At 37.6% G+C, this 27775-nt stretch overlaps 1 protein-coding gene across 7 annotated transcripts; it reads left to right on the plus strand.

Annotated features, from left to right (window-relative positions):
• Positions 1-27586, plus strand: LOC135221808 (probable ATP-dependent RNA helicase DDX17). 7 transcript variants are annotated; one of them, XM_064259691.1, is made up of 12 exons: positions 1-56; positions 15252-15548; positions 15674-15860; positions 15976-16215; positions 17127-17279; positions 17416-17588; positions 18122-18232; positions 18521-18582; positions 24021-24080; positions 25923-26159; positions 26312-26455; positions 27164-27586. In XM_064259691.1, exons 1-12 carry the CDS (start codon positions 16-18, stop codon positions 27169-27171), a joined length of 1713 nt encoding a protein of 570 aa, XP_064115761.1. In that variant the 5' UTR covers positions 1-15; the 3' UTR covers positions 27172-27586. The 7 variants fall into 7 exon arrangements, with proteins under 7 accessions (XP_064115761.1, XP_064115757.1, XP_064115756.1 ...); XM_064259692.1 differs by lacking the exon at positions 1-56 and adding an exon at positions 12001-12179 and having other exon boundaries at positions 15324-15548; XM_064259687.1 differs by lacking the exon at positions 18122-18232 and adding an exon at positions 17752-17862 and having other exon boundaries at positions 26312-27586.
• Positions 27587-27775: the final 189 nt, after the last annotated feature.

A 27775-nucleotide genomic window follows, 5' to 3' on the forward strand; every position in this document is an offset into this window, starting at 1 on the left:
GTCTTATCACATCACATGAGACTGAAGCGATCCCTCGGTCTACCCGTCGTTCACAGGTGCGTAATTGAAACACTTTTAGAGCCAATATTTTGTGAACACCATTAACGAAGATATTTCTTCAGCTTTGACGTTATGCTGATGTGGTCGCTGAGAATTTGCTGCAAGTGTGAGACTGAAAGAACGTGTGAGTCCTGTTTATAGAGAGAGATCATTGTGCGGATGGGAGTGATGTGGAGGAGACAGAAAAGAACAGCGTCGTTCAGGACTACCACCAACCAGCTCAATTTCCGATTCGTTTACATGGTGTAATATCATATCTTGAGGAATTAATATATCGTAAAATAGAAAAATACTATGTAAAGTATTTTATTAAAATGATTTGTTTCCTCCATTTCATACTTATGCTCTGCTATCGAGGAGGTACAGAATCCCAATATATTAAGAAATATAGTTTCAAAATGATCAGTCACGAAAGTTGGCAGATGGAGAGTGTTGCCATTCTGTGAAACAAATCTGAATTTAAATCAAGATTATTACATATGCCATTTTCATTCTTGTAAGGCATTGTTCTTGATTCATACGAGGTACTAAGTATGCGCATAATAAACTTACAATGTATCATCTCTCAATTAAAGAAAATAGATGGATGGGCCTATGAAGAAAAGAATGCCGTGAACGGATCGTAGGGAAATGGTGCAGTATCGGATTTACATCTAGAAATGGCGCAGTCTCATATCTTAGCGAACTTGCTTGACGCAGTAGAGCGCTGGCGGCCATTAATTACAAAGAAATAAATAGATAACTTGCAGATGAGCCACGGGTGGAATAGCAGCGAGTTTAACTTCCTCGCTGTGCCAGAGCGAGACAGCTTTCTCCTCTTGCATAACTTTGAAAGTAGGCCGAATTTGGGTTTACATGTTGCGAAACCTGAACTTCGACTGCTATGAGCGTAGCCAGTTCTTTCTTGATTCAGGGAATGGAGATCTACAAAGTTTAGGCTGTTAACTGAGATTATAAAAAAAATCCTGTGCAATTTGAATTAACAAAAAATAATTACGATATTCCCGCTAACATGCCAGACAGCCTGTTGTTTGTGTGCGAGAGAGAATGCGCTCACGGAGTTGCACATGCACAGCCGACTGTTCGCTGGTTGCCTGGGGCGCGAGCCAGTTCCTAGAAAAACTAACCTTTTCGCTTTATTGTATGACGGCATAACGATGTTATATAGAGATATCTTACTTCTATACAATAAAATCAACACCATTATCGACATGGATTGAAATGTAGCATGTTTCTGCAAAGACACGAAAAATATGTTCTCCACAGGCATGTCTAAGTCAAGTGGGGGCGGGGGTGAGGTGAGGTTAGAACATCGGGCCGGCGATATTCCCAAACGTGTAATTTGACCAACTGTTCCACCCACAGACGTGGAACAAGAGACATTCCACAGCTCTAAAATTTAGTGAAGTTACTTGCATTCGATATCGGTGAATATCAAAGTGTCAGGTTTAGACTTGGCTTTCATCATCCTTGGTATTGATTAATCGGCAAATTCTAGACTCAGTCGGCTCTGGGAGGATTGAAATATAGATGATAATGTTGGTTTATCATAAATGAAGCTACAAATAGCAAAACGCTGGAACACAGAGAGACAATAATTTCAATTAAAGATTAATATAGCAATAGATATTTACACCTGTGGTTGAATCCTGCAAATTATACAAATTTGTTTGAGTTCAGACACTGCCGCGCTCAAGCACAAACATCAACACAAGCATATGTCGTGTTGTTTGTACGACTGCATGTTGCGGAGGCAGCTCAGTGCAGTGATAGAAAGCTGATTTCACAGTTCTGTGGTTTCAGGTGTCATTGGTTCGGAACCTAGCCAAGGCCACAGTCGGTTGACTAAGCAGTAAATGGTAGTTTACTAAATGGTGATTGCTATTGAAGTAGGGTGTATTAGAAAAACAGAAAGTGCAATATCCACTTACTGAGTTGCCACTCTTCTAGTCTTGCAATCATGGAGACTTCGTATATATATATAATATATATATAATATATATATATATATATATATATATATTCTATATATACATATGTATAAATATAATTATTCTGTGTGTGTGTGTACAATTAGGTGGCATATTGTATGTATAGAGAGGTGTATTAATTTGAGTTGCATCTTTTGAAAATGAAAGAGAGAGAAAGAGAGAGGTACATTTAATCCGAGTTGACTCTTCTTTTGAAAATGAGGCTATATAAATTATACTTTATTAGATATATATATATATATATCTATATTTAATAAAATTATTATATATCTATATATATGTGTGTGTGTGTGTGTGTGTGTGTGTGTGTGTGTGTGTATGCATGTGTGTACATGTATGTAAAACATTATAATATGCGTACATAGAGGTACACGCAATTTGAGTTAAATCTCCCATTGATATTAGGCTAAAACGCAGAAAATGAGGCGCTGTCATTTTTGTATTATCACCCAGAAGTTGTGGAGACTTGAAAATACATCTGGCAGCAACGCCAGAGACGAAGGTCGGTTGACACACGACCTTTAACAACCGTTGTCATCATCCAAATGACGATCTTTTCCGCTATCTGTCAGTCATCTGTGGATGTGAATGAGCGATGATAATGTCTGCTTGCTTCACAGGTTTGAGTGAAAGTCATTGCGACAAAGTGTATGTAGCTGTGATGCAATAACGAGTTATTCATATTACACACACACACAGACACACACACACACACACACACACACACACACACACACACACACACACATATATATATATATATATTAGATATAATATATATATATATATATATATATATATATATATATATAGATATATACATATAAGTAGTATGGAGACAGGAGCAATTACTCAGGGACAAACATACACGAGTAGGGAGACGCGTTCTGTCTTTCATCCATTTATTAGCGCCGACGTTTCGTATCAGCTTAATACATTTTCCAGGCTGAAACGATTACACATCAATTGCGTATAAGTAAAAAGATACACACAATGTTTACCAACACCAAAATTAAAAACCCTTTTAATAAATTGCCTAATTATTTTTTATTTTTTAATTAATTTGTTTCTCTGTATTCGCTCCTAGCCCTTTCACTGTTATTCTGTGTTTCTGTTTTTACTCTGTTTTTATTCTTAATTTTTAAAAAGGTTTTTAATTTTGGTGTTGGTAAACATTGTGTGTATCTTTTTACTTATACGCAATTGATGTGTAATCGTTTCAGCCTGGAAAATGTATCAAGCTGCTACGAAACGTCGGCGCTAATAAATGGATGAAAGACAGAACGCGTCTCCCTACTACAATATGTATGTATATACAAATATATATACTTGTATATGAACAAGGAATAAATTCTACCTTAAGTTAATTTTCAATTTCCATTCAGTAGGATTAAGGAAGCAGTGAACGCAAATTGCTAAACCATTCAAAGGTACCGTAAACTTTGACGACAAGGGTACACTAATAATAATAATAATGATAATAAAAATAATGCATTATTACTGTGGTCCTCCTTGATTCCGTGATTACTTTCCCTTTTGAGGGCCTTGCTAGGTGTGGGTCTTTCTTTCTTCCTTGTGTTGGGTCCTTATTGTTCTACGCATGGGTGTTGTGTAGTACGTGTAGTACCCATCTGCATGTCTGCGAAAACCATTATCATCTTAAATAGGAAATATTAGATTCATACAACACCCACCTCGTGCTGTGTCACAGCAAGAAATGGCTTGGAAAACCCGGTTATTATTATTACTATCTTTATTATTATTATTATTATTATTATTATTATTATTATTATTATTATTATTATTAGTATTAGATTATTATTATTATTATTTATTATTATTATTATTATTATTATTAATCTAATATTATTATTATTATTATTAGATTATTATTATTTTATTATTATTATTATTATTATTATTATTATTATTATATTCAGAAGATGACACCTATTCATATGGAACAAGTCCACATGGGCCCGTTGTCTTGAAATTCAGATTTCATAAGAATATGGTGGTTGCAAGAAGTAACAGAAGATAATAGGAAGTACAGGACAAAGATCTGTTATTAGGAAAGAAAAAATAAACTAAGAAATTAATATATAAATAGATAGGAGAATTGCCTTTGGATGGTAATGCATTGCATCTTCTCTTAAACTTTTGAGGTTCCAGTGAGGAATAAAGGACCTTTGGCAATATGACGTCGCCTGTTAGTCTTTTGTTTCTCTGCCACCTGCATCAGTGAATAACTTAGACCCGTCCACGAGTCGCAGGCAACGTATTTCAGTGTCTGCAGCGTATTTCAGTGTCTTCCTCACCACGGTCTACCTAGACCGTGTCCCTCACACGGTTCACTCAGCATTGTACGTCTTCTTCACCGGTTCCCCTTCTCTTGTTCATCAGGGGGTCTCTTCTAGCGCAGGGTGGGGGTGTCTTTTATGTAGGGTGCTTCCCAGGGTGAAAGGGTTCTTGACCCTACGATACGCGTTCCCTTATAGCAGCCATTTTTTTCCACTTCCAGATCTTTCTCAAAGAAAGGCCTTGACATTTTTCTTATTAGGTTTCATGAATTGTTGCGAATTCAAAGCACCCTTAGGCCTACCAGGAACTATGAGTGGGTCATGGACCAAGTAGGTTTAATAGGTTTGCTTTTCTTTCTTCGTTTATTATATTATTGTTTATTTCTGACGTTAACAAAGGTTAAAATAACGGATCAAGTTATTTCATTATGATAACCTTCCAACGGGGAAAGATGACCTTGTTCCACTCAGAGAAAACAAAGGAATGGAGAAAGTAACGGCGCAGTCACCTTGAAAAATCACGCTAAGGAGCTCCCAAAAATTTATAAATGGAGAAAACTTAATGAAAGGAAATTAAAGAAAGGAATTCGAAAGGTTGGGTGAGTTCCTCGTGGATTAGATTCCCAAAGGAGGTCATTGCTGCGTCTGTATTCGGGATAACTGTAACCAAGCCCTTTGTTTAATTTTCCTTCCCTCCCTGGCCACAACTCCAACGCATTTAACATAAAGTTTCGTATCCCCTAAATTCCATGTTCTGTTGCTGTTGTCTGTTTTTTCTGTAAAGTTGGCCTAGTGCCAGCACTTTGTCTCACTAGTATGGGCAACCAGTTAGTCCCAGCTCACGTTCAGTGGATAAATCAAAATTAAATGAAGAGAAGGAAATGGTGTATTCAGGATTTTTCTGAGTACAGTTGGCATGACTGAGAGACAACATTTGCTGCCAAGTGAAAACCGAATCTTACCAGAGGTTTCTTTCTTGTTAGTATTTGCGGGCGACAGAGCAGGTAACTTCCCCTATATACGGATTTTCTTTTTTTTTTTTAGTTGAAAAAGTTTCGCAGCTTATTTTATTTCTATTTCACTCCTTAAAAAACTGCAAAGGTATATAATCAACGTTTCCATGTCTAATTAATAAAGACATATAATGGACTAGATATTCAACACACACACACACACACACACACACACCACACACACACACACACACACACATATATATATATATATATATATATATAATATATATATTATATATATATTATATATGTATGTATGTATGTATGTATGTATGTATGTATGTATGTAGCCTATGTATGTATGTATGTGTGTGTAGGTATTCACCAGTATACACCATGAAGAATTTTTATATAAGCACAATAATGCGTTAGTTTGTACTGACTCGTTGGCAGCGTACGTGGGTGTTTTGAATTACTGTAATTTACGTAGGTCGTATGCCAGTAATAACATACGTTACGAAAAGCTGCCTCTACCTTGAAGATATGCTAACCTCCACATAGCAAGATTCCCGGCTGTTCTTAATTTCATCAGCCGAGACACCCCCACCCCCCTTCTCCGTTTTTAATTTATCTATTTTTTATTTTTGTCAACAGGAAGTCTTGCAGGGGTTCATCGCTGGCTGTCTCCCAGGCAGTTGGGGGAAACATGGCCCCTGTAGGCTAGAATGTCAATTCCAAAGCGAATAGTTTATCATAATTCATATAATCCTTCTAAAGACAAACGGCTTACGCACTCACATGCGCGCCTCAGTGGCGTGGTCGGTATGGTCTTGGCCTGCCACCTCGGTGGCTGCGAGTTAGATTCTCGGCCATTCCATTGAGGAATGAGAGATGTGTATTTCAGATAGTAGAAGTTCACTTTCGACGTGGTTCGGAATTCACGTAAAGCCGTTGGTTCCGTTGCTGAATAACCACTGGTTCCATGCAACGGAAAAACACCATACAAACAAACATACGCACTCACACACACTCACTTCATACAGTAGTAAGTCACGTGTATACATATGAAGCTTTCACTAACTTTCACTCATTATCTTTCACTTTAATGAAGGAAGAGAACTCAAGTTTTCGATATCTAATACGATTGAATGTTCGAAATGCCGAGTAATTATCTAACAGATTGCTTTGATAAAAGCAATTACTCTGTGTCTGGCATTTCCGAGCTGAACTAATTGCAAGCAAAAACACGATTATAAAATGGCAGGCATTTTCTACACTGACAAGGTGCTTTTATTTCAAGACGGAAAGTATATGATGCAGCTAAAGGAAAACATCTAAAGAAATAAATCAATAAAAACTAGACAAAAAAAAATAAAACTGTATAACAAAGCGAGCCCCGTGGCGCATAACTTCTCCATGAATATTTCACTTAAGTTTTCCTTAAGTTGAAGAGGAATAAAAATTTTATCGAAAAAAAAAAAACAATATTCCTGTGACTATGATACATCGTTTGAACCATTAAAAAAATATTCCTGTGACTATGATACATCGTTCGAACCATTAAAAAAAAAAAAAAAAAAAAAAAAAAAAATTTCTCACTGCCGCTGGGCAATGGTCTGTCTGTCAGTTCTCGTGCTAAGAGATCAGACTGATTCAAAGTTCTAAGGAATGCAACTTCGTAGGGAGATATCCAAATCTGACTCCCAGAATCTATGGGATTTTTACATTGTTAACACAGACAGAAGAGGAGACGGCTACCCAGTCCTATGTATCATGTCCAAAATGGCGGAAAGGTAAAAGAGAAGGGCTTCAACCATTTTTCTGGTCACCAAGTCAAGCTCTCCACAGAGCTCATTGTCTTAGAGAGAGAAGTTAGGAAGTGACGCATTTCCGAACTTTCAGTTTTTTTTTTTTTTTTTTTTTTTTAAGGCCGAGAGATTTCTGTGGTAACATTGCAGCCTACATGTTGATTCATAATGCTTGGAGATGCATGTTATTTCATTTTTTTCTCTCTTTCTCTCTTTTCTAAAGTTTTTTTTTTCATGATAACGAGATATTTCTATATCCGACAAAGAGATGATAATAATAATAATAATAATAATAATAATAATAATAATAATAATAATAATAAAAAGAAGAAGAAGCAGAAGAAGAAGAAGTAGACAGGGAACCTTCTGAGTGTAGTGTTACCTGAGGCAGGTGTTAATCACAGCTGAGGAAAGAAGAAAGACTCACCATTTTTTTTTTTCGTTTGTGCTACTGTCGCCGAGAGCTAAAAAAAAAAAAAAAAAAAAAAAATCACAAGTGTTTGAGGCATATTATTTACGTTCCCGTCCCCCACACTTGAAGTTAGTTCCTTCGTGGAGCCTCTTTTTCTTCGTCTACACAACCTGGTGTATTTTGTATTACGGTGTACTTTTCTTTGAGCAATTCGTTTCGTGCGCAGCTCTATAAATCCAGTAGGCGCATGCGCAGGCTGCTCCACCTTTGCTCGACCGATGACCCCAAAAATAAGCATAATGAGTTTTTAACTCCTGGTAGCTGCATGATACATGACACATGACCTACTTTTTAAAAATGTTAGCAATTGTTACCTCGTTAACTGTGTTTCAAGTGTGTAACCATAAAAATATAGGTCGAGCTCAAGCACTCGTCACTCGCCAAACCTCCCATTTTATTGGCAAGTAACGTTATTTCGTTATTTTGGAGTCTGTTATAATGTATTTAGCCATAATTAAGCATTATTCTATAACCATAAACTTGTCCAACTTTCCTTTTTTTCCGAATTTGCGTTTTGTGTCTCTGGGGCTTCCGGTCTGTCATTAGATTGTCAGACGTAATTTCACATTCCTTTCTGAAACCATCTGTTTTAATTATAACCCAATTCTTTTACTTTCGTCTCAAGACAAAATGAGCTTGAGGATAAATCGGCAGGTAATAGGTACTAAGAACGCGACGAAGAGAAATTATCAAGTCGTGACAATAGGGATTGAAATGAGATGGCGTTGGTGGAGCTGGCGTTAGAGCCTAGTACTAGTAGTACAGAGGACACAACTGACGCTCCCGTCGGCTGTTTGGCGTTGTAGAGGTGGTCACGTGAGGTCTAGGGTCATTACCTATAGACGTAGAGCTGGATGGTGTAGGCCAAGTGAAATCGATTTCTCGGGTGAATAAAAGGAAAGCAGATGATGAGCGGGAATTAAGGCGGAATTCGTGAGCGATGCTAATTTCTTCTTCCGCGTCATTCATGAGACACGAGAGACAAAAACTCTCTCCTTTATCTCATCTCCTTCAAGAGAACGAGAGAAAATGAAAACAATGGCGATTCCGTACTTTCAATATAGTTGTAAAATGAAGATAGGAGAAAATTTAGATTTTAATCTCAAGAAACGTATGAGTAGTAACAAAGCGATAATATTGATACAGCAGAAAGAAGTCACAGAAAGAACGCTAAGATCTGTTGCCATTGCGTTGATAGTGAAAATATCTTCAGCTTTATATTATAATGCAAGACTGCAATAAAAGGATGACAAACAAGGGAACAAAAGTAAAATATTGAATAAGTAAGAATCATCAGTGATGGTCGTGAAACCCAAAAAGGACGGATAACTGGTTTTTTTTTTAAAATGAACAAACATCAATAAGACAGTCTCCAGACTATTATTACCAACGAAAGCAAGTGCTTCTTAAAGGCATTTCTGTACGAGAGATAATCGGTTTGTGATTTGAAACAACTCTTTAGCTAATGGTAGACCGTGGTCGTGGGTAAAAGTAATGGCTTTCGATTTTTTCGATAGGCAGTAGTCAGTTGGCATGATTCCCAACCCGGTTGAACTCTCTGGAGTTCCTTCGTCTCTGCTCACCGAACGAAACCAGAGATCTACATCAGGTTTTTCCATTTCTTTCAGATACTCGCCACTTGTGGGCCCTCTAAGGAAAAGAAACGGTCTGTGTTGGCATGTAGCAACTTTTTCTCAACCAACCACCGAATGGGGTGCTTTGTGCGTCAACAAACAAACAAAAAAATATTGTCAAAACTTGTTTTAGGATATGGCAATTCAGATGTGAATGCCTTATGGAATAACATCGATATTGTATCTTGCAATGTAAACTCGTAATATTACAAACAGTTTCAATCCAGGGTAAGGAAAAATAGTAACATATTAAACGCAGAAATAAGATTAATTAAATCCGTTATACTATTGTATATAAACGAAGTTCCTAAAGCGATATCCAGTAATAAAATTTTCTGAGTATAGTGAACTGCCGTCGCATGAGGTGTGGTCATCGACCCATGTAAACTGATGGAATCCAACATGAGACATAAATAAGTAAGCATTTAATTATTTCTGTTGGTGGAGTTCGACTGAGACGAGAAACTTTCTCAAATAACACATGGGCAATGTTAACAAGCGACAGCAGACTCCTCTTAGAAAGTAACGAAAACCACCCTCTCACAGAGGCGGGAACGTAGAGGAAGGCGGAGAGTTCCGGGCTGTAGAAGTAGAATATGTGAAGTTACCGAGGCGCAATGTATGAATGCGGAGTGTAATGGTGACTATCTATCTATCCATCTATCTTCTAAGGATTTTTAAAACTTGAAAGATTCTTCTCCGTCTTTTATGTAGTAGTCCTAATCTAAGGCTAACTAGATTTGAACTAGTGCTAACGGGATTCATGTAGTGTTTAGACGATGGTTTAAGGAAAGAAACAAAACAGCAAAATCTAAGCGAAGCTGCACAAGTATGTTCCTTCCCCTGGGAGGAAGCTTCATTTCCAAGCAATCAGCTTAAAACCTGGCTCTTAATTAGACTTGCATCATTAGCAGTGGCGGGCTAATATTCGTATTCACATTGTGAGTTTAGACTCAAGAGACTCAGTTCCGCTAAAGGTTCACTAAAGTTTGACATATAGTACCAGGATCTTCCAGTTCTTCTCATATGTCTTCTTGTTTTCTGTTCCTGCTATGGAAAGACCCTTTAGTGGTGGCTAGATACGATAGTTTCATGAGTTCGTAAGTTCTGACAAAGAAATGAGAAGCAAAATAAATCATGCGTACATATCACGGAAGAACGTATAGCGCAATTCTGTTGATTTGCAAAACAGATTCTGTATCTCGATAATAAATTAGGCCAATAAAAATAACCTGTGAATCCCTTCTCAAATTAATTTGATTTTTTGCTGCAACCACTGGTCCTCTGTTCATTGGACAGGATATAAGAAGAATTTTCAGTTAGTTAGGTCTGCAGATAGTGAGCAGTGTGCTTAGGATGAAAGTGAGGACGTACATAAGGCTTTTAAAACCGAAGTATTTAAAACCCGAGAGAGAGAGAGAGAGAGAGAGAGAGAGAGAGAGAGAGAGAGGATGCTTTACGTACGAATGGTAATTTTGACAACGTGAATATAAAAACGTGAAAGAGCTTTTACCAAAAATTATGGTACTACATAATATGCTGAGTGAAAAAAGAAAGAAAAAGGTGCGAGAAACAGATATTTGCAAAACGCCAAGTATTTTATGATGAATCGACTACTGGAAATGCTAGTAGGCATTACTTATAAAAATGTGATCCAGATGTTATGGACTCAATTCATAAGAAATACAATAAGATGGAGGTAGCTCGGGGGCATTTAATGGAACAGAGATATCGCGTTAGTGTGTTTCTGTAATGTCAAATGTATGGTCAAATAGCAGATTATTGTGCCCATGGATATTGATTCTGGATGGTCGCCGATAAAATGTCATTATATAGATGTTACTTGAATGAAAGCGAAACTGTTGACATTAAGATGAATAGAGCTGATTATTCCAGTCTCAGTCCGGAGTACTACAATTATGACATCCAAGTCTGTAAAAAAAAATTATGGACCTATATATCCGGAACATATCCTAAGATTGCTGCCAGAAGATATTAAAACCATTCGTGTTTAGTGGCCGCTACGCCATTGGAAACGTAACAATATGATACTTACAAAATAAGCAAACATAACATGAATTGCCTTTTGAGATGTGGTCCTGGAGCCGAGAGTAAAAAATATTACCAAGTGAGCCAGCAACCAATGAAGAGTAAAACGTGTTCGTTCAGACAATAGACAAATCTTGAAAAATATACATGATAACTCTGACAGTTAATGCATTTTCTGCTAATGTTTTGTTACAATAAACCTCATATTTTTTATATAAAAAGGTGACAATGGAAGAGAATAGTCTTTTGTGGAAAGTTACCTACCATTCACCTAAAAAATGCCACATATTATATGTACTTCGAACACTTCCTGTCAAATTTTTGTCGAGGCTGCCTGAGTAGCCACAAACAAGCTTTACTATTTATGCTCATGCCTATTCTTTTATAGCTAATGCAGAAGCTTTGTAATAAACCTAAACATACACTTTTCCTAACCAAACTCCATTTATTTATTAAAGAAAATAGAGCAGCAAACAACGCAAGTAGAACCTCTGTTGTTTTGCGTATAGTCGCTGCAGTTGCTTATTCAATTTACTGCAAAATGTTTTGTTATTCTTGCGATTAAAATAGCAAAGAACAAAAACTGAATCATATTAATATAGTAAGTTTTGATATGTAAATCAGTCCAAAAGGACAGTAAGCCCTTGAAACCGGTGAAATAAAATGTTAAATTAATATAATAACTGGCAATTTATCGAGACGTGGATATTGGCTGCGCCTGCCTCTCTACTTGAGAGAGCCCTTATACGTGGAACATCAGCGGGAGCAACCTATCGTCTGGTCCCGCTGTTAAAATTTCTGCTTTTCCCACGTAAAAAGCAGAATTAGCGGTTTCAAGAATTATTTATAGTTAACGTGTATATATATAAAATAGAAAACCTTTAAAATGTCCTACAGAAACAGCAGACGGTAAGTATAATAGACTTTTTGTTCTTTGCAATCTTCCAATATGGCGTTGTAAAGGTCCACACTCATCGATTATTGTATTCTTTGTTAAATCGTAGTGGCACAGTGCAGCATAATAGAATTATGATAGTGATGATGGTGGACTTCTAAAGTACGGTATATGTAGATTGTAAGTGTATTTTATGTCACGTAGTTGTGGATGTTCTTAGATATAGATTGTCTACACTTGGTTCTATTTCGGTCGGTCTACTGCGTTGTGTCCGCCATTTTGTGAACAACTTTGTTCGAGTATCTCTGTAGCCTTGAATGTTTTGGGGAAGGAGGTATATACCATCTTTATTTAACATTTTTTGTGCATCGAAAATGGTAGAATTTGCTGTATGGTAGGCGTACTCTTGTTTGATTAAGCTCTAGGTGGTTCTAGCGACTTGGTTTACACATCTTGCGAAAGTGCCTAGGCGCTTACGTAAGAACTTTCCCTGGCCTTCAATTTTCAGCTAAGAAACTAATATTTTAGAACCTAGTTTAGTAGAAGCCTACCTCTATAGTTTTGAAAGTATCGTAAGAAAAAGCTTTGTACGTCAGAGATTCATGTAGGGCATATACATTTAGCAGAAGCATTAGGCTATGTTAACAACTATTGAAGAATTATCACTGGACTCCTACGTGTACCTAGTGTTACCATTATTGACTTGAAACCTTCGGATTTAGCCTCATTCTTTAAACTAACTTGCCCAATAGTTTGAGATTCTTCTCGTTGGAAGTGAGTGAGTATTCCAGTTGTAGGTTTATGTACGAAATTCAAGCTTGAGATCGGATACCCCTAATAGCCAGCCAACCATTAAACGGGTGCTGGGGGAAATAATTAGTGAAAAACCAGTAGAATTCCAGTTTTTTGTACTTAATTAAGATATTGTGGTGCCACTGGTGTCTGCCTATTATCATCAGTAGATAGTAATCATCGGTTGACTAAAAAAAAATTTCACTATACGACAAAGGTTCACTCGCCTGGCCAACCTTTATGGTCATCCCGAATTGACGAGGGGAAGAAATATCACATCCCAATCATATTGCCAACGCATTCTCGTTGGGACTTTTTTTTTTTTTTTTTTTTTTTTTTTTCGTTGGCCTTTTTAACCCTGGCTGGGTTGGGTTTCATTTGTGATGGGCTTCATCGATAGGAATGTGAACCCTTTAGAAACCAAAACGGACTGGATTGGCCTTACAAGTGAACCGAAACACCTTTTGGGTTAAAGCTTAATTTTTAATACTGGTTTACATTTATTTCCTGCTACAGATTAGCTGGAATATTGTGAATTTCGTTCGGCTTGGCATGTTCAGTCTGCAACCAATGATTGATGTCTATTCAAATTGGTACCACGGTTATAGTATCCGTAGGCTGTCCCTTAGAGGAAATTATGATTGAAGTTTGTCACACTAGTAGTAGCAACATCCCATGAAGGAATATGGGTGATCATTGACTGGGCTAGTGAGAAAATTTGAAGGCAATAAGCCATATTTAAATTGTGTAGAACACTGCACCAGCTGTTAGGAAAATTAAAGGTTCTTAGACATACTAGGTACATGATAGTGGCCAATTAATGGTATTACCCCAATAGTTGCAGAGTAGGCAAGTCTGGATGCAATAGTAATGTGAGCTGTTGTACATATTCTAGCCAGTATACCGTAGATTGAAGAGAAGCAATTTTTTTCTAGAGCGGGATAAAGGTTATGGAACTTTGGTCTGAGAATACTTTTTGTAATAAAGGTCTAAAAGTAACAAACAAGAGATTACAGGGATGTTATTCATTAACCAAGTTTATTCATTTGTGTGAAATTAAGTAACTCCCATCGTTGAAATCCCACGGTTGTTGGTTTCATGGTAGGTTTGTAGTTATATGCACACTTGAGATGACGTAAACTATAAATGGGCCAGAATCTGAAATGAGTAGAGTTGATTTAGGAAAGCAAGCAGTAGCACCTTAACATAAGTCACTTAGCTACAGATATTGTTTAGATTTGATTTGGTGTAGAATTTTACTAGCTCCCTGATTATCAATGTTGTGTAGGGCCACTGTAAAGACCCCTTTTAGGGGGGAATATTTAATCTGCCAGACCACTTGATTGATGTTCATTGTAGAAGTTATTGTACTGTCAAATTATGGGAAAATAGTACATAGGCTGTTTACTTTCAATGTTTATTTTTGCTGGTCTGTAAACTGGTAAATCCCCCACCCCCTCCCTAAGTTTAATATTTGAGAGAACATTTTTATATACAGTACAATGTGAAAAATATAGTGAGGACAAAGTATTGAATCTTGTGTAAAGCTTTTACATGGTTGCAAGTTTTTGTGCCTTCAAGTATACAACCAGTTGGTAATTTCTGTTTTGCCTTTTAAGCTGTGTTTTGGATTTGAAAATTTTTTGGTATGATCAGAATCAAAAGGTAGCTACACCCACGTGGCTGTGTGGCTTTCCATTTTTAAAGAATGTAAGGTTGAAACAATTTGATAACTACTACATTACATTCAATGATTGAAGTACAGCGCATTAAAAAAAATGGGGGAAAAATTACTCTTATTCTTCGGTAATTTGTATACATTATTTTTTGTCATTTGATTCTAGATTTTTCACTAATTTGTATATTGAAATTGTCTTGGATCAGTAATTAACCAATTAATATCCCTTGATTCCTAAATTGTAAAATTTACACAGGCTGTCACATTTATATTTATGCTCTGCAGTACCTTTTCTTCCCGTTTGTACTCTAGTGATTGATGAATAGAGGGGAGCTAGTAGAGTTGACAACAAGTGGTTAAAAGTCATAGATGCACAGATAGGGAATAAGGGTTCATTTAGTTAAAATTTATTACTGTAGCCAGTTTTTGTTATTGTGGAATCATATTTGGGGATCATGTGACCATGTTATTTTAGTGTTTAGATATTGAAGTAGCGCATAACGGAGTAAGTTGCACCTTTTAAGACAATCCAGTCGGGTCTTGCGTATTGTTGCCTCTGAACGTTTTTTTTTTCAGGTTAGCCTTTAATTGGTTAATCCTAAGGTACATTTTTTAGGTCTCGCTCCCGTTCTCGTTCCCGCGACCGTGACCGTGATCGTGATCGTGATCGGGATCGTCGTCGTGACAGGGATGATGGGTGGAGCGGTGCGCGAAGTGGTGGTGGTGGAGGCGCTGGCGGATATGGAGGAGGAGGGTATGGAGGTGGTCGACCGTCCTTGAAGGGAAGGCAGCCAGGTGAGCGTTTGCGGAAGCCGAAGTGGGACCTTTCCAGACTAGCCCCTTTCGAGAAGAACTTCTACCAGCCAACACCACAAGTCCTAAACAGATCACCGTACGAAGTAGAACAGTATAGGTAAGATACGGTAGGGGACATAATACAGTGCAGTATCTTGAATCATAGCTGTAGAGAAATTTGTATATAATAGTCCTCTAGTCTATTGTAGTTAACTGATTTTAATTGGTTACTTGGAATTTCAGAAATGAGAAAGAAATCACATTAAGAGGAAAAAATATCCCAAATCCAATTCAGTACTTCACAGACTACAACTTCCCAGATTATGTGATGGCTGAAATTCGTAGACAAGGGTATGAAATTCCAACTCCAATTCAGGCACAAGGGTGGCCCATTTCTCTTCAGGGAAGAGATTTTGTGGGTATTGCACAGGTAAGGCTTTTACTAATTATCTGTACTTCTGGTGTTATAGTTCAGCCAAGATCCTGAATTTTTATTAATGTGCGGAACTAATAAGCATAAATTGATTTTTGTCTTAACTTTTCAGACTGGCTCAGGGAAAACTTTAGGTTATATCCTACCAGCAATTGTACATATAAATCACCAACCATACTTGGAGCGAGGAGATGGCCCCATAGCACTTGTCTTAGCACCAACCAGAGAACTTGCCCAACAAATTTTAACAGTTTCACAGGATTTTGGAACATCCTCTAAGATCCGTTCTACGTGTGTATTTGGAGGTGCACCGAAGGGACCACAAATTCGTGACTTGGAGAGAGGAGTTGAGGTAAAGCTTTGGACAATAGGGGTTGGGAGGGTCTATACTGTTTGAAGTAATCAGACTTGGTAGGGAGTTTATTTGTAGTAACATTTATAAAATGAAATTTGTGATAGAATAATTACCATCTTGTATAGTTTGTTTCTATTTCTTGCAACAGTTGTTAATGTTAACTTGGATAATTATGTAAATGTTTGTTCAAATTAAGTAGTAATTGCCACCATGTTACACTGTTGGCTGCAATTGTACCAGGATAAAAATTTGAAGCTAGGTTGAAATAACTGCATTGTGTTCATGAAAAGGTGAACTGTACTGTAATAAGGAGTTGGAAGTCATGTTAAGATAAAGTACATTTTTCACCTTCAAGAGGTGTTGCATAGTTCTTTAAGTGTTTATACTTGGGTTGCTTATATAGTAAATTAACTTGACTGATTTTGATAATGAGAACCTGGTGAAATGACTTCAGATGAAATTTTGAGACTGAACATATCCCTAAATGAAGAAACATGATTTCTGGAAATGGGTCAGAATATGCAGGGGTAAAAGTACTGGGTCAGAATATGCAGGGGTAAAAGTACTAAGTTAATTAGGCCCTTGCTCGCTACATGTCCTTGGTGACTGTCTTTGGAACCTCCCTTTACAATAATAGTAAATTGGCCAGTGCACAGTAAACCACAAAAACTTGAATAATCACCTCACACCTGGTGGTTCAGTTGATTTAAATCAGGATTACTAGGAGGGAAGAATGCAATGCGGAGAGGGTAATGTAATATTTGAGTAGTGTAGTATTTGCTGGCAAAATATTTTATTGCTACAATACTAAAAAAATTGCAGGTTGTCCATGTACTGTAGGATGTAAATCAGCTGGTTCAGTTAAATTAAAATAAAAATTTTATTTATACCATAGTTTTTATTTTCAGATCTGTATAGCCACACCTGGAAGACTTATAGATTTCTTAGAGGCCAGTAAAACAAATCTTCGACGATGCACTTACCTAGTTTTAGATGAAGCTGATCGTATGCTCGACATGGGTTTTGAGCCTCAAATAAGAAAGATAGTAGATCAGATCAGAGTAAGTATGTTATTAGTTGATCTTTTTTTTTTATGTGTGAGGACTGTCATATAATTGTATTGTTGCTGAGCAATGATGTAAATTGTATGTTTGGAGTTTAGTGGGTTGGGAGACTTAATATAATTTTATTTTTTAGCCGGACAGACAAACATTGATGTGGTCTGCTACGTGGCCCAAGGAAGTTCGGAATCTTGCTGAAGATTTTCTCAAAGATTATATTCAGCTCAATGTTGGCTCTCTATCGTTAAGTGCAAATCACAACATTCTACAGATCGTTGATGTTTGTCAAGAAATTGAAAAAGATACAAAGTAAGTATTTAGTGTTTGTATTTGTTTTAAGCCGAATTGTAAATATGAAGTATGTAGGTTAGTTTTAAGAATTCAAAGGTTTTCTAGTTGAACACCAAATTTTATTCTACAGAAATAGTATTAAATTTTATACATAGTCTTTATGGTGTACCTTGTCCCTTAGACTCCGGCAGCTCCTTGAGGAAATCATGGCAGAAAAGGAAAGCAAGATCATCGTGTTTGCTGAAACAAAAAGAAAGGTGGACGATTTGACCAGGCGAATGAGACGTGAAGGGTAAAGAAAATGCACTTGTCTGATAGATCCTAAGGATCCGGGTGACATTCTTCTACCTGAAGCTACCTCAGGCCTTTGGGACACATAGTAGACTTTGTCAATTTGGTTGCTGGCTAACCTTATCACCAAAATTTTAACTAATTATTTTTTCTAGAATTAAATAAAGATGGAGGAGGAAGAGGCAACCCAATATGCACAAAGTCTGCAATGCCTGCTTGTTACATTCTCCTTTACATCCCCCTTTCCCTATTTCCTGTAGGCTGCGCCAGTTGCTCAATGAGATGGCGCAGGAGAAGGCTTACAAGACTATAATCTTTATCGAGACGAAGAGGAAGGTGGAGGAGGTTACTCGTGGGTTGAGGAGTACTGGGTAAGATAAAAAGAGATGGGCATTGCATGTCTTCAACATGCACTATGCCCTAGGCCAGTTTATTCACCTGACCCGGAGAGTAAATGTTTGTATGGAGTTTAAAAATGTTCTAGTCACCCCACAACAGTGTTTTTAAGAGGTTTTGAATAACTGTAGCAAGTTTTGTCCCTTCGGTCTGCAAAATGTAGCATATAGTGCTTAGCAACTGTAAAATAGTGATGAAATAATTGGGAAAAAGAACCATGAGACCAGTATGTAAAGCATTAATTTGTTTTTGTATTTATACAGGTGGCCTGCCATGTGTATCCATGGTGACAAATCACAGCAAGAGAGGGACTGGGTGTTGAGTGGTACGTATAGTTACGGTTTTGAGTTTTTTTTTTTTTTTTGGATATAAAGAAAGTATCTTTTTTTTTTTTTTTTAAGTGGTCTTATATGTAACTTAATATTAGTGGTGAAAATGATTGCCACATGCATTTGGTATCGGTCAGGTTAAACTTCAAAAGCATGCCTCACTGGATATTAAAAAAAAAAATTACCTACAATGAAATAGCATTGTATGTGAGTTTTTGCATCACCTCGGTGGCGTGTTGGTATGGTCTTGACCTGCCACCTCAGTGGCTGAGTTTGATTCTCGGGCATTCCACTGAGGGCCTAGAGATATGTATTTCAGTTGATAGAATTTCACTCTCGACATGGTTTGGAAGTCATGTAAAACTGTTGGTCCTGTTGCTGAATAACCACTGGTTCCATGCAACATAAAAACATCATACAAACAAACAAATGTGAGATTAATAGAGGTGGAATTAGATGAGCTTGATAAGTTTATACCTTTAATTTTTCCTAAGTCGGGAGAGATGTTTCCTCTACGGTAATTTTTACCTTCAATGAGCCGTGTAACTACTAAAATCCGCAAAGAATCAAGCACTACGACTTCTTACTCGTGTGGCCAGTCAGTTTCATTTTTGACACCTCAAACTTTGGCCAGTTTCACGGGTGTTGGAAAATTTTCTCACCGCAAGAATAATTATCCAACCAACGCTATATCAGTTCCTTCGTAGACATTGAGTTGGTAGCCAGCACTTCTGAGCAGCATTTGCGAGATAATGTTCCAGATCCTGTTGATGAAATTCCAACATCTTGTGACTGTTTAAGTTATGGTGATTTTGGTCTAATGTGTTCTGGAGATCCACAAAAACTAGTGGATTTGTGCCAGAGATGTAGTGCCCTTAAAGGGGGTCCCTCAGTGCACTGGGCCTAGGTAGGGGTACGGCGCCCTACGTTAGGCAGTGCCTCCAACAAATCAATTGTCTCGTGCCCCCCTCCCCTCCCCCCAAACCCAAAAACCCCAGTTCCCACTGTGGTTACCTTTAATAATAGCAGTAGTAGGTTTAGGGTTAGATTATGTGTTAAGAGTAAGTGATAGTTTGGGGTTTTTGGTTTCCTCATGTTCCTTCACATTCTGCACCACCAGTCTGGTGGTTCTTGCCATTTTTTTGTTAAACCTTGAACTGGTGCTGTATGCTTCTGAAGATTTACCCTTGGTCAACATAGGAACTTAAAACCAGTGTTTCAGCAGAAAAAAATTTAAATAATGCAATTGAAACATTTCAGCTTGAGTGAAGTTGTTGAGGATGTAGGAGTGGAAGGGTTAGTTCACTTGAGAATGCAAAACCATTGAATAATCGGTACCATGTTTGCTATCCACAACTTTATTATTATTGTTTATATTGTTACCTTATCTACCACCATCATATGGTCCACTGTGCACTAACTTAGTTGTATCAGTGGGGTGGGGTTGCCTTTGCAAGTGTTTCCTTTCCCCCAATATGTTGGGTTGTCCAACAAGTGGTATAATTCTTGGTGTGGTTTGATTTCGAAGTTAATATCTCTATATATCTTCCATAAAAGACTACTATTAAATCGTAAAATCACACTTGAAAAAGGTCTTGTATTACCATTCTAAAAATCAGACTTTGAATTCTAAGCGGTGGTTATCTGTAGGCCTCCCTCGGCCTCTTAGCAATAGTCAGACGTATGTCAAGGTTTACATTGAAAGAAACTGATGATAAAGGCAATAAAACCATTATGCACACTCCAGTAGCAAATCTCATCTCTTCCACTCAACTGGAGTCTCAACTAGTCCACTTAACCCCCACCAATTCAGTAGTTGCAAAGCGGGCCTAAGGACATCGGCACAGCAAATGCAAGAACCCTGTCAGTTTGAATCAATTTGGAATTTCAAACCCTGCAAGACTGCTGTTGTGTTTTGTACTTCTCTTTTATAATAGTACATCAGTTGTAAATGTAATTTTGCAAGGAAAAGTGTAAAAATAGAAAAAACAGAAAAAAAATTACTGAATCCTTCCTGCTCTCACCATGTGCATTTGCATATCTTCCTCTTTCCATTGATGGAGTTTTTGCTAAATGTCCTGCTGACAAGGGAGTGATACTAGACAAAAACTATATATTTATAGAAAGTGGCAGTTTTATAGCAGGTTTTACATTCACTTCACAAGGTAAAATATTGAAATGCTTGAAAAAGGAACTACTATACCACATGGTATTTTATTCATGAAATTTGTTCACAAATAACTGCCTGTGAAGTAAATTGTGGTGATGGATCGTGCAAGGCTTTTTCACTGTAGATCAGCCGGCAAAATTTGCAGGTCTTGCAGTTCGTATTGTAGGCAGATTTACAAAGTATGTCCTTCCTCAGTTTCATAGCTTCTCATTTTCACCCTTGGAAGTGAATTAACTTTTGGTACATGGCACTAGTTTACAAAAAAAAAAAAAAAAAAACTGTATTCATTGCAATGCTGTTTTTGGGGCCAAATGCATTGTTTTTTGACATCTGGTTTTTTCATATAAATTTAAAAAAAATTTCAGATAGGGCCATGTAAGTGCCTGGTTGTGTTGGAGGACTGTTATAATCTTTCATTTTGTCAATTATTCCATCTCCATCCTCTTATTTATCGTGATGTATCTTGTGCTGACCAGCCCCTTCAATAGCTTTTGTATCCATCCTCCTCATTGTGACATTTTATATCTTCAATTCCCCTGCGAACGCATACCACCTGGTATTTGGTTTTGTATGTATATACGGGGTGCTATTTGTTACCCTGCAAATGCATACTGCCTTCTGTTTGGTTCTGTATGTATATACAGGGTGCTATTTGTTGAATAACTAGTTTATGTAGTTCTCTTAACCATACCTTCTATAAAAAGCAATTATCCTGTAAATGAATTCAATCCATTCCAGCAGTTGGCATTTAACCCTCTTAAGCCGGAGCCCTAAAAATCAAAAACGTCTCCCGTATGCCGGGCCTGGTTTGGAGTGAGCGCGGAAGTGGAAAAATAATTTTTTCAAAAAATTACAGCGCGCGTACTTTTGAGATTAAGAGTTCATTTTTGGCTTCTTTTTTTTGTCATTGCCTGAAGTTTAGAATGCAACCATCAGAAATGAAAAATAATATCATTATCATATGTAAATAATGCGATATATGGTAGCGAAAAAAAAAAATTCATACATAATTGTATTCAAATCACGCTGTGCAGAAAACGGTCAAAGCTAACCAGTTACTTTTTTTGCGTTGTATTGTACACTAAATTGCGATCATTTTGATATATAATACATTGTAAAACAATAAAAGTAACACCGGAAAAATATTATCACAAAATGATGTACGAATTCGTAACGCGCGGACGCAAAAAAATATTTTTTCAAAAATTCACCGTAATTCTAAATAATGTTCTAGAGACTTCCAATTTTGTTTCAAAATAAGACAAATGATTGAATATTACGATACTGTAAGAGTTTTAGATTAGAATTGCAGATTTCGACCATTTCGGACGAGTTAAATTTGACCGAATGTCGAAATTTTAATATATATATTTTTTCATATGCACATATTTCGAAGATGGAAAAAGCTACAACCTTCAATTATTTTTTATTGTATTCTTCATGAATTTGCGCACATTTTGATATATGAAACTCTATAAAAAGGCTAATATGAAAAGGAGCAAATATTAGGATAATGCCATGTACGTATTTCGGAGACTTGCGGCCGCGAATCGGCGCGCGGAGTGAAGGTAAATATATTTTTCAAAAATTCACCATAAATCACAATATTGTTTTAGAGACTTCAAATTTGTTTCAAAATGAAGAAACATGACGGAATATTACTAGGCCGTAAGAGTTTTAGCTTACAATTGCGTTTTTCAACTATTTCGGTAGAGTCAAATTTGACCGAACGTGGTTTTTTTTCTATTTATCGTGATTTATATGCAAATATTTCGAAAAAAGAGAAAAGCTACAACCTTCAATCATTTTTAGTTGTATTCTACATGAAATTGCGCACATTTTCATTATATATAACTTTATGAAACAGCTAATTTTAAATGGTGCAAACATTTCGACAATCGCACAAAAAAATTCTGATTTTTTTCGGAAGAGTTACCGCGCGAACGTAATTTTTTTTTTTTTTTCATAAATTCACCATAAATCAAAATATTGTGCTAGAGACTTCCAAGTCGTTGCAAAATGAAGGTAAATGATTGAATATTACTAGAATATAAGAGTTTTAGCTTACAATTGCGTTTTTCGACCATTTCGGTAGAGTCAAAGCTGACCGAAAGTTGAACTTTTTGCACTTAACGTTATTTATATGAAAATATTTCAAACTGATAAAGCTACAACCATGGGTTGTTTTTTGTTGTATTGTGCATGAAATTGCGCACATTTCCATATATAAAACTTTATGTAACGGCAAATTTAAAAGGGTGCAAACATTAGGACAATCGCACGAAAAAATTTATCGGAAGAGTTATCGCACGAACGTAAGGAAAAAGTTTTTTCATAAATTCACCATAAATCGAAATATTGTGCTAGAGACGTCCAATTTGTTGCAAAATGAAGGAAAATGATTGAATATTACTATAATATAAGAATTTTAGCTTACAATTGCGTTTCTCGACCATTTCTGTAGAGTCAAAGTTGACCGAAGGTTGAAATTTTTGCACTTATCGTTATTTATATGAAAATATTTCAAAATTGATAAAGCTACAATCATGAGTATTTTTTAGTTGTATTGTGCATGAAATTGCGCACATTTTCATATATAATACTTCATGTAAAGGATAATTTAAAATGGTGCAATAATTATGTCAAAGTGACGAAATAATTTCCGAGATGTGTCACTGATACTTTTTAGTGCGATAAGAAAGAAATTCGCGCTTGCGCGCCTGCGTAGCGATTGTAAACAAAACAAACGCCTTGATCCGTGAACTCCCAGCATCCCCAAGGCGCGTGATACAAAAGTTTTCGGCTGGTAGGCCTAAATAAATATTTTTCCCGCGAATTTTTAAAAAAACTTTTTTGAGCCGACGTATGATACGTCCAATCGGCATACGGGAGACATTTTGACTCGACGTTTAATACGTCCAATCGGCGTAAGAGGGTTAAATAGAAATATGAAGTGTTGAATTTCATTTGTTGTATGCAGAAATTGAAATTTTTGAGAAAACTAGACGTTCAAAAATATTATGGCCCCATGGTGATGTGAGAGGGGGAGTTATGGTACGGGTTGATTTGACAGTATAGTACAGCAATGTAACCAACCATTTTTTGTGGTCATGCCAAGCTAAGGTTAGATCATGGAAACTTAACTTGTCTTCTTTAATGATGATTGAAAGTGGTCTGTAAATAATGTTCCATGAGAGCTTTAAGGGGAAAAAGTTTAGATGTCCAGAAGTATTTTTTTTATTGACTTTTTTTTGCCTTTTTCAGAGTTTCGGTCTGGGAGAGCGCCCATATTAGTCGCCACGGATGTTGCTGCTCGTGGTCTAGGTAAGTTTGAGGATTTCTCTGGGGTTGATGGGCTTCATACTGAGAAAAGATAGGGATGGGCGTGAAATATATATATTAATAGTGGTCGGGTTTAATGATTGGATAAGGGTGGGATTTCTAAATAATTGGGCCTGGTAACAAGGTAAAAAGTCCAGACTGTACATTTGGTGGTTTCATATAGTGGGAAAAGCCTGTGTATTGATGTCAATGACGAACAGGTGAGCAACGAAGTCTTGAATATGATAGCCGTTTGCACCTGTATTGTTATTTTTTAGAAGGGCTCCACACCTGTGGTTGTGAAGTAAACTTCTGGAGGCTCTGGAGTAAGTTTCAGTCTGGTGATGATGCAGGTGTAAACGTGCATCATTGTCCAGACTTGTTCAATGACACCTCTTTTTCAACATCATAACACTTGGCCTTAATTTTGTACTAAATGTAACTGGAATTAGATATATTTACAATTTTTTTTTTATAGTAAATTGGCCATATTCAGGTATTCTCTAAGGCAGAGCAGTTTTCTTTACACATAAGTATTTAACATGCCTCTAATGTAATATTACTTGAAAATATAGTAAAAACTCAAGGTTGAAGGTCCTGTGTAGGAGGATGTGGTCTGTCTTGGTAGACATATCAAAATGTGGGTGATTTAGTACTTAACATTAGGTGTATTTGTAAGTTAACTGGAATAAAGGCTGTCTCAATCTTGCTTATTGAAGTGCATTACAATAATTTTTTATATTCCTATTACTAAAAGCCTCTTTTAGATGTTTATTACCTCCAGAGGTTAATGAAGCAGTTCCCTCGCATGGAGCCACTTTTAATTCAGTCTGGTCTTCTTTTTTTTGCAGAGGCACTCAAAACGAGATAATGCACGGAGGATGTTTCGTTGCATTAGGCTCTGGTGCCTCTGAGAGTCGTCGTGTGTCACTGAGCACGATATGCGCGTAGGTGCCCAGTGTCCATTGGTGCCCGACAGGTGGTCATGTAGTCGTGGCTCTCTGGTGGCAGAGGTCAATGAAGACCAGTGAAGCGGCCGCCTGCAGCCTGTGTTGGTCGCTCGACCCACTCCAGTCTGCAGCAGTCCGCCCTGGTCTCGCCTGGCCTACCCACCCTGGACCTATCAAATTCATTCGCTACTGTAAACATCGTGACAAGCCACAAGCCCCGACCTGTGGTAGCAAGGTTTATGAAGGCCATACGTAGTGCTGGCCCAAAGTACAGGGCCTTCAGCCCTGATAGTGGATGTCTAATTTGGGTCCACCCCGGCCCCCACTTGCCGCTGCCTCTCCCGCACTGCCACATGTGGAACGTAGGTATCTTCGCGGGAAGCAGTGGTTGCTGGGGGCATGTGGGGTGCATGCTCGCGGTAATTTTTTAGGTTATAGTAATGTTTCATCTCGATAAAAATTATTAGTCATTTGATTTTAAAAGTTCATTTATTACATTATAACTTTTGAGTGTGCACCCTTAAGGGCTTGAACGTATCCAGCCACAGGTGGATGTGGAAGAGGCTTGTTTAACGATGGAAGTGTGCGAGCCGCGGTCTTTAACTGTGCTAGATATGAGTAGGATGAGGGTCATTTCATTTGAACTATTTTCTTAGTTTTGCATGCCCCTTTTTTTGCTAACTTTGCTATGTATGCTCAAATATTTGTATATATATTTTCTTTCCCATTTATATTTTTGATGTGAAGTGACCCAAGAAACTGCCAAGTTTTTGAATAGCTTAAAATCAGTTTTGAAAAATGAAATAAATTTTTTTTGTAATTAGAAGGCTTCAAACTTGGTAGTTTGCACAAAATGTTGCATGGTCATATGTATAATATTGCTCTTATTGTGTAGATGTGGATGATGTGAAGTTCGTGATCAACTACGACTACCCATCATGTTCAGAGGATTATGTTCACCGAATCGGTCGAACTGGGAGGTCTGACAAGACTGGAACAGCGTATACTTTCTTCACTGCAGACAATTGCAAACAAGCTAAAGATCTGATAGATGTGTTAAAGGAAGCAAACCAGGTTGTTAACCCACGACTGTTCGAAATCATGGAAATGTCTCGCCATGGTGGCGGCAAAGGTAAAGTTTGGTATATACTAGTATGGTGGTGGCAGAGGTAAAAGTTTTCTCATTTTTTGAAATATGTTCTCATATTGGTTTGGAATTTTTAAGTTAATGTCATGGTCTTCCATAGTATGCTTTTTTTAATGGGCCCCTCAACATTTTATCAGGTCGAACTCGCTGGAGGGGCCGTGACGATGACAGAAGGGGAGGTTATGGCCGCGACCGTGACCGCGACCGCGATCGTGACCGTGACCGTGACCGCGGTCGTATGGGTGGCGGAAGGAATGGCTACACCAATGGAAATGGTTATGGTACGTCTCACCAGAGGGCTGGAGGATTTAACCAGTATGGAAGCGGAGGCAAAAGCAATTACACGCCTAATGGTGTGGGTGAGAGCCGAAGCCGATATGGCGGTCCTCCTCCTCTAATGGGTACTGGTCCTGCCAAAGGAAGTATGAGCCAAACAGGTGCCTCAGGCCAGATGAATGGCCCCCAGCGTCCAGCCGTCCAGAATCAGGGAAACAACATGGCATTGATGAACCAAGCCGCCTCCATGGGTGGTACAGTTAATGGTGGCCTCGGCATGATGGGGGCCATGCCTGGTGCACTTTCCTGGCCGCGGCAGTAACCCCGCGGCTTCCCTAGTCAAGCTCCTGCCTCCTGCTCTCCAGCTGGGGCCTTGCCAAGTGGCCGCCTCAACTGTTGCTTCGGCGACTTCATCACCGTAACAAGTGTCAACTGATCCTCTCGGTCTTTGTAACTTAAACTGATGATGGGGCCTCACTTGGCAAGGTTTCTCGTCATAGGTGTATTTAATATAGTTTTTTTCTTTATCTTTTGTATTTTGCACAGAATTGGAGTTTCCCATTCCAACATGCTGATGTAGTCTGTAAATGTGAATTTTTTTAATTTTTTTTTTTTTAAGAGCATGGCATGTTTGGCAAGTGAGGTGTTCTATTCAGTAGTTACCAATACAGTAGTTAGAGTTTACCATTGACGCTGTTGGTATCTTATTACAGCTTACTGAAGGATGGGCCTGAGGTGAACGCAAACTTCTGCACCATCTCCCTTTCTAGGAGTTAGAGAAGTTGCGCACGAATACCACTGGTAGTCAAGGGTAGGGAAAGTTCAAGTCAAGTCACCCCATCATAACAATCCATCTTCGCCATTCCTCCTTATCGACAAGACTGCTGTCCGCTTAGCCAACGACGTCACTGTTAGTAAACCTCACTGTCCAAAAGCCAGTTGAGTTTGAATATCAGCATGTCGTTGAGTAAAGATCTTTAGTTTTCCTTTTTAACCAAAAATTCCATTGTAAGTTAGGAAATTTTTTCCTATTTTCTTTAAATGTTTAGAGGATATTATTTTTTTGATTCTAAAGAAACTATATGTATGGACCAAGAAAATACTTTGTAAACCCTGATTAAACAAAGTTTGAAATAGTGTTTGTTTGATTTTTGAAGGAGACCCTTTCTTTTCGAGCCATGAACAGTTGTCAGAAGTGCAAGTTCAGGCCCAGGTAGTCCGTTCTTTTATTTTAAACTAATTTTTCATACCAGCAGTTGCCTCAAAGGTACTGGAGTTTTGTATGGTCAAACGATGATTGAACAGTTGGACGAGTTGTAATTAAA

The sequence above is a fragment of the Macrobrachium nipponense genome, chromosome 3 (assembly GCF_015104395.2).
Source record: "Macrobrachium nipponense isolate FS-2020 chromosome 3, ASM1510439v2, whole genome shotgun sequence".
Classification (NCBI taxonomy): Eukaryota; Metazoa; Arthropoda; class Malacostraca; order Decapoda; family Palaemonidae; genus Macrobrachium; species Macrobrachium nipponense.